The sequence below is a fragment of the Stegastes partitus genome, unplaced genomic scaffold (assembly GCF_000690725.1).
Source record: "Stegastes partitus isolate 25-593 unplaced genomic scaffold, Stegastes_partitus-1.0.2 Scaffold83, whole genome shotgun sequence".
NCBI lineage: Eukaryota > Metazoa > Chordata > Actinopteri > Pomacentridae > Stegastes > Stegastes partitus.
Genome location: NW_007577814.1, coordinates 471,929 through 483,109, shown reverse-complemented (window position 1 = coordinate 483,109; position 11,181 = coordinate 471,929). Strand labels below are relative to the sequence as shown.

General features: G+C 40.8%; 1 protein-coding gene across 1 annotated transcript; it reads left to right on the top strand.

The window, feature by feature from the left end:
* The first annotated feature begins 5,483 nt into the window (after nucleotides 1–5,483).
* marcksb (myristoylated alanine-rich protein kinase C substrate b) lies at nucleotides 5,484–8,355 on the top strand. The gene is made up of 2 exons (XM_008276910.1): nucleotides 5,484–5,764; nucleotides 6,783–8,355. The coding sequence occupies exons 1-2, from the start codon at nucleotides 5,669–5,671 to the stop codon at nucleotides 7,368–7,370; spliced, it is 684 nt and encodes a 227-aa protein (XP_008275132.1). The 5' UTR covers nucleotides 5,484–5,668; the 3' UTR covers nucleotides 7,371–8,355.
* The last annotated feature ends 2,826 nt before the right edge of the window (nucleotides 8,356–11,181 follow it).

Here is an 11,181-nt window from a genome sequence, read left to right as displayed (position 1 = left end):
TGGAACAAAAAAGAGACTGAACAAACATAGCAGAAGACTGAAAGACTAAAACAGATCAATACAAAACAGCAGGCTGATAAAAAGAAAACTAAGAGTGGACTAAGAGTAAAGCTGCTAGTAGCAAAGGGGGGAAATAAAAGTGGGCCTTTATTTGTGACATGAAATTACCAGTAGTAGGACAGGATCTAGAGCCTGGACGCAATAACTAAAGAAGTCCTGTCACCTTTGGTTTCGAGGCGTGAATGGGGGAACCAGAGGAGTCGCTGTGATGATGATCTAAGGCAGGGGTGTCCAATCCTGGTCCTCGAGGGCCACAGTCCTGCATGTTTTAGATGCTTCACTCTTCCAACACACCTGATTCAAATGATCAGGATCGTTATCAGGCTTCTGCAGAGCTTGATGATGAGCTGATCATTTGAATCAGGTGTGTTGGAAGAAGGAAACATCTAAAACATGCAGGACTGTAGCCCTCGAGGACCAGGACTGCCCACCCCTGGTTTAAGGGGTCAAAACTATTCATGGCTTTATAAGCAAACTGTGGAATTTTAAACTCCATTTATATTCAGCTGTAAGCCAATGCAAATAAGTCAGAACCAGTGTGAAAAGAAAGATGAACCAAAGCTGATTTGTTGTCTTTAATTCTTGATAACTCCTCCACACCATTAACATCAGCCCTATGATGAGCGCAGCAGATGAACGATTACAACTTCTCTGCTTTTATTGTGAATGGAACAAGCTGGTTTGTCTTCCCGTTTGCGTGCGGCTGTCTTGACGCAGCTGTTATTGCGCACGGCTGATGCGGATCCACACGGACCCACAGCTCTGATTGACACCACTTTCCTCCAATGGGAGGCTACGACGAGGAACGGGGACACCTCCTCGTCTTTGGAGTGACTGAAAAACAGGGCAAGGTTGGCAAATAGTCTGTTTTTGTTCCAGTCGTGCAGTGCTGTCTGCGTGGTGTCATGTTTGCTCTAGAAATGTGAGTAAGAAACAGTTTTGGGGGCATTTTTTTTTTTCACATAAAAACAGATGAACGAGGCTCTAAAGTCAAAAACAGCCAAAAGAACTGATAAACAGTCATTTGGGTGTGTTTTTTTCCAGTCCAGTCCTTTGTGTTGTCAACAGTTTCCCATGAGGGTACGTGTGCAGGAGTTCCCTCCCTACCTGAAGGGCTGATAATACATGAAATCACCTGCTGAGCTTCTTTTGTTGGAATTTAAAGCCACATGGAACACGAATAACGACTAGACAGAGTCGTTTCATTTACAAAACAAATAGTCAAACGCAACCGAAATTGGAAAAACCTGTTTTCCTTCTGCAGCTTTGAAACATCAGCAAAAATTCCCCCACAGAGAAGGATGTGTGGCTGTAAAATGAAACGTGTACTGCAAGAATTAGCACAAACAATCCTTACTGAAATAAGAATGAAGAGCTTTTAGATACTTTATGAGAGCTGATTTAAACCTGTTCAGGAATGTAAGAATGAATCACAATGCTGACCTCTGACCTTAATTCACTGAACATTCCTTCGGGTCAGCAGCTAGTAAAGCTTGTCCGAATGAGAAGTTAAGAAGTTACTTAAGAGTAGGACTCAATGATTTGGGGATATAATGTGATATATTCTATAAAAGTCAGGTTTCAGGTCAATATTCACCATGTAGTGAATTTAAAGCTTGTGATGGAGCGATTAGATGCCCAAAGTGGGACTGTCACAAAAGAAGGAATGAATTTGAAAAACTACTGATGTGACAGTTTAAATCTTGGCTCTGATGTGGTGCTAAATATAAAAAATATGGCTGTTAAACAACGAGACTGGACTTGTGTCAGTCAAACAGTGTGTGTGATTAAACCATAGTTCACATTGATCAAAGAGCAGCAAACGCAACCCCTGCAAGTTTCTGCTGAATTGAATAAAACTGAATTAAAGCATTAGACTCCGCTTTTATCAGCCACACATTGTATATCCTAAAAGAGCCTTTGTGATTTATTAATTGCACTGTTTCAAAATCATTCAAAGTCAAATGCAGTGTAACGGGGACCATCGGTTTTACATCATTCATGTTCAAAATAAGCCAGATCTTTGTTGTGCACATGCAGTGGTGGCCATTTAGAGTTCGGTGACTTGCTTAACTAAGGACCCAAACTAGCGACTCTGCCGTCAAAGGTCCATCAGGTGGACTCACTTGATGTTTTATAGCATATGTGCTGCAACTAACTACCATTTTCATTTAGACTGATCAGTTTCTGTACAGCTTCCCAGAGTGCAAAGCGCCAACTTCAAATGTCAACGAACCAAACTTTAAATATATCTGAATAACAATGACTTAAAACTGAGAGACGATGCAAATCCTAACGGTGAAAAGCTGGTACAACTAAATGTAGTTTTATTTGACCACTGGCTTGAAAGGAATAGCAAATTATCAAGATTTTTAAATAATTTCCTGTCAGTTGAAACATCAGTTCATGGTCCAACAGTTTCAGCCTATATATGACATTTTGGACATTTTTTTTATGTGGAACAAATGAAGACAAATCTGATTGACCTGAATCTGAGGTAATGCTGAACTTACTGAGCCTCAGCACACTTCTAAGTCATCTGCAAATCTGTTCAGTTAGTGCATACTCCTTAAGAAAGCTTGACTGGACTGGCCACTTCAGGTTTTGGGTCAAATTCTGCTTCAAAATAAATTTCTTGGGCAAATTTCTAACTGGAAATTCATCTTAAAATGGTTCGTGCTTGTATATGTAAAATCTCAAATTGTTTTGGCTATTCTCCACAGTAGCAGGCAAGTCATTTAATATAGCCTATTTATTAGATTTTTACTTTATTGATCACATTTCTGGCACAAAAACTACTCAAGGAAGTGCTAAAACCAACTGCAGATATGAATTAAGGTAATAAAAATATTTGTAAAATGCAATGTTCAAAATACAGCGTGGGAAATATCCAGTGTGCAAAAATGTATAAAATATACAAAGTAAACAACATACAGTACACAAAAAAAAACCAAAACTTGTGTAACTATAATTCCAAAATAGAATTTAAAAATATCTATATAAACAAATGGAAAATTAGAATATATGTAACTTTTTATAGATGTTTGCTCTAAACCCACTTCTTTATTATTTTGTAGAGATTTACATTTACTGCACGTGAACAGCCCAGTTATTTTAGAGGCTAATAAAAAAAGAAAAGTGTGGTCAATTAAAAAAAAAAAAAGAACAATATTAACCTAAAAACTAGTAGCCTTTTTGTTTATTTGAGGACTCTCCGTGCCCTACTGGCTTTGTTCCAAAGTTTACATATTCATGGCAGCGCACCACAACAATTAGAGCTTTGCATGTAATCAGAATATGACAACAATGAACGTGGCCTAGTTAGCTGCTGAGGGAGGGTGGAAGAAGTCACCCTAATCCTCAAACTGCTCTGTGTGTTGTCTTGAACTCACTCTCACCCTACTTCTCCACAACCAGGAGGCACGATCTAAAGCCCTCATCAGCAAACGTGCAGCTTCTCCCTCGCAGCCATTTTGGACCGGTAACCATGGAGATGTGGGTCATGCAGTGATGGCAGAGAGAGGAGACTTGTGGCTGGTGGTGGAGTCGGAGCACTGCAGGCTGCCGGAGCAGCAGCAGCACAGAGCCATAAACTCTCATTATATCTGGGTCACTGGGATGCTCCAGCTGCAACAAGCAGACAAGACACTATTATGCAAGAAGAGGGATGAGGGAAGTTGTGGGCGCAGGGGCTTATAGTTCCAGGGGACGTCTGTTTACTGAGTGGGCATATGTCAGGAGGGTGTCCTGGTGACACAACATGAGACCAGCTGAGCTGTGCTTTCTCCACCCAAATCAATCTGTTGTTTTGATTCATGCATATATTAATTCAAAAGTTGTGATAAACAGCTTTCTATGCCCTATTTGTTCCAGCTTTGTGTACTGAGTACATTTAACTGTAAAGCACATACATAAGCTAAACTGTATTTTACACACTACAGAAATATGTTATCCACTATATCATGGCATATTATTTGGTGTATTATTGGATTAGTTATATATATATATTAGTTATAAAAAATATGTTTTTTTTTAGATTTTATTTTGCACTATAAACCAAGGTACTGGAAACATAAAAATATTGTGCTGCTGACACATGACACAAACATGCATGAAGAGTAAAGCTGCAACAATTAATCGATTATTTGTCAACTGTTAAATTCATCGCCAACTATTTTGAAAACTGATCATTCAGGCTGGGCAATTTTTTAAGAAAAAGACATTTACATTCTCTGACTGCATCTTCATAAGGTTGGATATTTTCTGTTTTCTGACAATAAGATGAATGTTTTTGGGTTGTAGCCAAAACAACAGATTTGAAGATGTAATCTTAGACTTGGGCAACCACGGATCAATATTTTTTTCCCATTTTAAGACATTTCATCGACCAAACAACTGATTGATTACCTCAGAAAATAACTGACATATTATTGACAATGAAAAACATGGTCAGTTGGAGCTTAATTATAAGTGATGAAGCCGCAAAAACAAGCAAACATGCAACCACAGGATAAAAAAAGCAAACAACAAAAAAATAAAATAATGTATTGAAGCTGCATGCGCTGCAATATTTCATTTTTTTTATTTTTATTTTTTAAATGTCACATTTAGCAGCTGACCCTCTTTTTATTCAGCTCAAGATTGTATCATTGTGTAAGGTGCATAACAAATTTGTGTTTTTCTTTTCACAATTTTACATTCGTCTGCTACGTATCAACTATATTGAACTGATCATTTCTGTACCTCAGTTGTATACATCTATATACAAATTTTGAAAATAAAATTGAACTTTGTTCATTGTCTGTACAATAAACTAAGATCCTGAGCTGATTAAAAAGAGGGTCAACCCTGCTGCTAAATGTGACATTTCTGCAAAACTTTTTTCACAAGACAAAACAATAATCACACACTTAAAATGAACGAGTGAGTCAAATTCTATCCCAGTGCAGAGAATGAACAAACAGTGCACAGTGGTAGCCATCTGCATGTAAACAAATGTTTTCATAGTTCTCCTGTGAATCAATAAATCGATTATTTATTTCAGGATTATCAGATGTTTTTTTTTTAGCACATCACCGCTGAGCTCCATCTAAATCAGGGTGTAGATTCTGAAGCTGAATGAATCCTAAAACCTCAGACTGTGTACTCCAAAAACAAGTTGTAGGCCATGTTGTTGTGCCTCTCCTATTGTCCGCGGCCCCCCCACCCCGTGACCTCCCCACTCGTCGGATTCCGGCGCTCTGATTGGCGGAGACGGGCCGGCTGTGACGTCACGGCCCCGGCGCCCATTCATCAGCGGACTGGGGCGTTGTACTCCGCATCTCATTTGCGGCGGGGCCAATTTCTCCATTTACAAACTCCGCTCGGGAAAAAATTGCAAGAATCTTTCGCACCTTCGCTCCGGTCAGTTTTTTTCCCCCCCCAAATCTCGCAACAGCTCATTTCTCCTCCTTTTTTTTCTCCTGCGGTCGCCTTTAATTCCTCGGTTTGCAGAAGAAAGAAACACAAAGAGAGGAGGCGTTTGAAATTTTTTTTTGTAGGGGGAGAGGAAGCTTGCGGTCTTTGTTCATTCATTTGATCGGTTGGGTTCCTTTGTTGGAACAAAAGCATGGGAGCACAAATCTCCAAAACCGCTGGAAAAGAGGAGGCTGCGGTGGAAAAGCCGGCAGAAGGTGCAGCGGTTGCAGCCAAGACAAACGGACAGGTAAACGAGGGGGTTTAATTATTTAAGTCCTAATTGCTCGCACGAAATTTCGCCTCAATTTGAGCAATGTGTTGCGTCAATGGCGTGCTCCATGTTCCCTGTAGCGCATCCCCACGCTCACCGGCATTCAGGGAAAGTGGCCACATGTACCCATTTTCACTGGACACTTCATTTTTTTGCAGTTTTAACAATATTTTTTTGCAACCATTTACACCAAATTTAAGCATTTTTTTTCATACAAAAGCTGCAGATTGATAAATGAATTGGATTTAAATGAATCATTTGAAACTGCACAGCTAACCAGATGCATGCTCGGTCTAATCATGCTTTCGTTGATTTATTTCAGACATCTCACAGCTGCTCTGAGGTTTTACTGTCTAAACATTTGCTCTTTTTTTTTTTAATTCATTCGGTTGAAATGTGTGCAGCTGGGGTTTTTGTGGCCGCTCTCACTGTGGCATGGCCATTTTAAAAAACGGTACCACGCCTTTGTTGCCAGGTTCAAGAAAGGAGCCACGTTTTTTTTTTTTTTTTTGGTGCGCAGAAACAAACCACAAAAACAAAACGTTATTTAAAAAAATAAAAAAAATATCAGCGTGACACAAGAGGAATGCCGCAAGAATTAAAATAATGCACTTTGGTTTGACTTCACAGGTCCTTAAAAAAAATAGAAAAGGGGGAGAAAAAATTCCTATGTAGTTTCCATTGACGCCTCACTGAACGCCACCTGCTGGCTGCGCGTCGCACTGCAGTCTCACCGAGTAGCCTACTGCTGAAAGCCACAGATCTGTCGTCATTCTCCTAGTAACAGATGTTGCTGCAGGTTTAGGGCTATTTTCTTATTGGTTACAACTAGTCTGGGAATTTAATCAAACATCACATCATCCTGGGTTATTGTCCAGGGTAATCTTGCACACACATGTCCACATACAGGCCAGTGTTTGGCCCACATTGCACAAGTACAGACTATGAATTCTTGAAATTGCATGTTTAAGAATTACATTTTTATTTCTTCCAGGAGAATGGTCATGCCAAGACCAACGGAGATGCTTCTCCAGCTGCAGAGGAAGCCAACAAGGCCGATGTGCAGGCCAACGGAAGCACTCCAACCGAGGAAGCACCCAAAGAAGAGGGCGAGAAAGTAGAGGGCGCCGAGGCCAACGGAGAGAAGGAACCTGCTGCCACAAACGGAGATGCTGCTGCCAAGCCAGAGGAAGGCGCGCCATCCACCAGCGAGGACGGCAAGCAGAAGAAGAAGCGCTTTTCCTTCAAGAAACCCTCCTTTAAGCTCAGCGGCTTCTCCTTCAAGAAGACCAAGAAGGAGTCTGAAGAGGCAGCAGAGGAAGGAGAAGCAGCAGCAGCAGAACCAGCTGAAGGAGAGAAGGCGGCATCAGAGGAGGCAGCTACTGAAGAGGCCAAACCGGCCGAGGCTGGCGAGGAGGGAGCCAAGGAGGCTGCAGCTGAGGAGCCAAAGGCAGAGGAGGAGAAGGCCGAGGAAGCAGCACCGGCGGCAGCAGCAGCACCGGCCGATGGAGAGGAGAAACCTGCTGAAGCTTCACCTTCTGAGCCAGAGACGGCAGCCAGTCCAGAGGCTGCCGCCGAGTAATCCTGCTGAACGAGACACCGGAATGAAGGAGATGATGTAGCCCGTCTGAAGGAATGCGAGGACTTGTCTAAAACCAGGGATTTTTTTTGTTTTGTTTTGTTAATTTTTTTTATTTTTGTTTTTTGTTGGTGTTTGTTTACTACTCTGCAACCATCTCATCCATAATGACTGCAATGTCCCTGGCAGTGATGGACAGGAGGTGTAATGGAGAGTGTGCTGCTTCCTCACTGCTCATTGGTGCTTGCATTTGTGACATGGGTGAGTGTGAAAGTGCGAATGTGAGTGGGAATGTTTTTCTACATGAAACCATGACTGTCAACACGTTGCTGAATTTGACATATATTTAATCAAAAGTATTTGGTGCTGGGCAATTGGATGTAGCAGCTAAAGCTGTGTCTGCAAGATCTGACACATTGTGATATTTAAAGGGAAAGTCCTAATCCAAGTCTTAAATGTTGTCTTTGCAGTGCACAGTTGTTTACAACTCTTTAAGCTCAACGCTCCTGTGGACACAAACCATTCCTTGAATGAACTAGATTTAGTGAACTGTCAAAACAATAGGTGCTCATCACTTTCCATTAGATTCCACCATTTCCAAACTCTGTAGTAATGCACGTTGTATAGACTTTGATATTACTGGTTTTATGACTGAGATGTACCTAAATGACTGAAGTTTTTAACAGATTACCCATTGTAAATGAAGTTTTCTTGTTTTTCACCATTTGTAAGATTGAATAAAATTGGGAGATGTTTTAAGCAAATTTTGCATCAAGCTGTGATGACTACAACACCACTTTAAAAAATCGACACCAGAAAGCACACAGATTCGTGGTTGAAGATACGGTCTTTTAAACAACAGTTTTTTTTGTATATAATGAGGCTCACTTTATGCAGTATGGAATGTAACAATGACTGCAAACTGGTATCAAGGTGTTCGGTTTAATCTCTGTGAGTACTGCTGAAGAATAAAGCAATGAAGTGTGAATTGGCACTCTGAGCTCATTTATTCATAATGTTTAGCAGAAATCAAACACCACCGCTGCCCTTCATCAGTTTCTATTAACTGAGAAAGTGAGGTTTTAGGTCAGGGGTGTCGAACTCCGGTCCTCGAGGGCCGCAGTCCTGCATGTTTTAGATGTTTCCTTCTTCCAACACACCGGATTCAATAGATCAGCTGATCATCAAGCTCTGCAGAAGCCTGATAACGATCCTGATCATTTGAATCAGGTGTGTTGGAAGAGGGACACATCTAAAACATGCAGGATTGCGGCCCTCGAGGAGCAGGATTCGACACCCCTGTTTTAGGGACTGAGATCAACAACTGCATGGACATATACAGATTTATTCTTTGCGTTACAGCACCCTCATGTGGTGCCCTGGAAAATATCCGGACATTTTCATCAAAGCATTTCTTAAAATCCGCACTGAGTTGGAATCTCACAATATTTGTTTTAGATTTATAATCACATTTAGAGAAAATCTAATCACTAATGCTTTGGAAGACAGTTTAGTTCTACTAGCAGGAAGATAAAATACTGCACAGCCTCTGTTGAGAAAACATGCAGCTGTTTTCCTGCAGTAAATATCACATTCTTTTCTTTTCCAATAAAATTTAGACTTCATTCACTGAGCAAAAGTAATGACAAAATAGCAGGTGAACTTCCCCCTTTGAGGCCCCTGTCAGCACATCCTAAATTGTATGTTATTAACACAAGCACATTTTTCTCTCTAAACCAGCCTAATTTGCAGAGAACACAAAGTGACATGTGCTCGCTGTTCTCTGGTATTTTTAAGAAAATGACGGACTTACTCTGGGAAGGAACCGCAACATAATTATGTCATGAGATCCAGGGACGAGTTGTGTTTGATTCAATCACACAGCCTCTGGCTTTACACCATAAATGATAGTGTTAGAAACAAAACATTTTTACGACGTCTAGAGGTTTAGTATCTACAGCAAACAACTGCGACACAGACCTTAACAGATGCCTGCGCTCGCCATCGACATGTTGGGATTCCTTCCATGAAACCCCAAAAACCCCATAAAGACACCAGAATCTTTTTAAGAGTGGAGGAGATTGCAGCAAAACTTCTCTGGAGTGTTTTTAGCGGCCCACAGCTGTACCCATGCTCATTTCAAACCATCTATTTCCTTTGCACCCAGTTTAACCCTGTGTACTGCAGCTCCGGCCACCACAAGAAGGGTGTGTTTTACACATAATATTTCTATTTCTGCTTGTCCATCTTGGTCAGGTTGTTGAGAGGTTTGCTGCTCCCCAGTGTGCCTCACAGCCATGACGTACCCCATCATCACCCTCTCCATCCTCCTCAAACTCTCCAGGCTCTTCTTGGCTTTGCTTGCTTCTGTCACTACACAAGTGCCCAGACATACTGATGGCGTAGCAGGTGAGCCCTCAAACAGAAATATATCAAAGTGAAATATTCCTTTAAGTATGATAATTTTGGAGTGCGGCTTGTGGAGTCGACCAGAGGCAGCGCTGCATCTGTGCTGCTGTCTGTCCCACCTCATGCAGCCACCGCAGACCGTCTCTGGATGGCAGTACCCTCAGATGGCAATCCCCAGCGGTTTCTTTCAACCAGCTTCCTCTGCTTTCTGTCCCTCGGGCCCCTCACCTAACCACCGTCTCGCTCTCTCTACCAAGGGAGATCAAACAGCTGCTGCATGCGAAAGGACCATCCCTGTCCCTCATCCCACACCCAGACTATTTCCAGCTCACCCGCATTCAGACTTGCATGGTAGAGTAGCATTTGTAAACTTTGGCTGCCAAGCAGGCAACCAGTGGCCATCATGTGGGGAGAGATTCATATTTTATGATGCATCTCGGCTTCTATATATGACTAGTCATAACTAAGTACGTTGACTCAAGTGCTGCTTTTAGGTGGGTGTGGATTTCCCAAGATTTTATTTTAACAAGCTTTGCTAATTTGGACTTCACAAGCTGCACATCCGATAGGTGTCAGTTGATGATTATTTGCATATTTCTAACGAAAATGCGCTACTAAATTACAACAATGTAAAGCAGCTTAGTCCNTTTTTGGTCATTTTATGTCTTTTTGTGATTCTTTTGTGTCTTTTTGGTTTCGTTTTGTGTGCTTTTTGTGTCTTTTGTACTGTTTTTGTGTTTCTCTGATGTCATTTTGTGGTTGTTTTTAGGGATGCACGATATATTGGCGACCACATCAGAATCGGCCGATGTTAGTGTTTTTTCCAATATATCGGTATCGGTTTGATTAACAAATTTAGCCGATGTGAAAAACCGATGATTGTCTAACATTAGCTCCTTCGTCTCTACATTTGATATTGCTGCTATTTCACAGATGTTTATACTTAAATGGTCCTGGACTTGAACGTTAAATATGTTAAAATATGTTAAAATATGTTTTACTTTTGTTACATAATAAAGAAGATTATGTGATCTGATTTGGGCTTCTTTTGAATAGTTTTCATGTTCTCACGGTGCTTATTTATACTCATTTTTCATGTGAACAAAAACTGAATATTGACATTGGTAACATCGTTTATTGGCAATATCAGAAATCTTAATATTGGATATCGTATCGGCCAAATATCTTAATATCGTGCATCACTAGTTGTTTTGTGTCTCCTTTTGGTCATTTTGTTTCTCTTTGTAGCTGTTTTGTGTGTTTTTGTGAGTATTTTTCATCTTTTTGTTCATATAAGCACAACTGCATGGTTTCTAAACTCAGCCGCTGCTTTTTCCAGTAGAAAAATAAGATTTGCATAAAGAATTTACCAAACAAAATTAATATTGAAGTTAAACCCTCAAGT

What these genes read in the sequence shown, in the direction of transcription:
- marcksb (XM_008276910.1), top strand. Translation starts at nt 5,669, where the DNA reads ATGGGAGCACAAATCTCCAAAACCGCTGGAAAAGAGGAGGCTGCGGTG. An exon ending in CAGCCAAGACAAACGGACAG is followed by an intron (nt 5,765 to 6,782) that starts GTAAACGAGGGG and finishes TATTTCTTCCAG; the next exon opens with GAGAATGGTCATGCCAAGAC.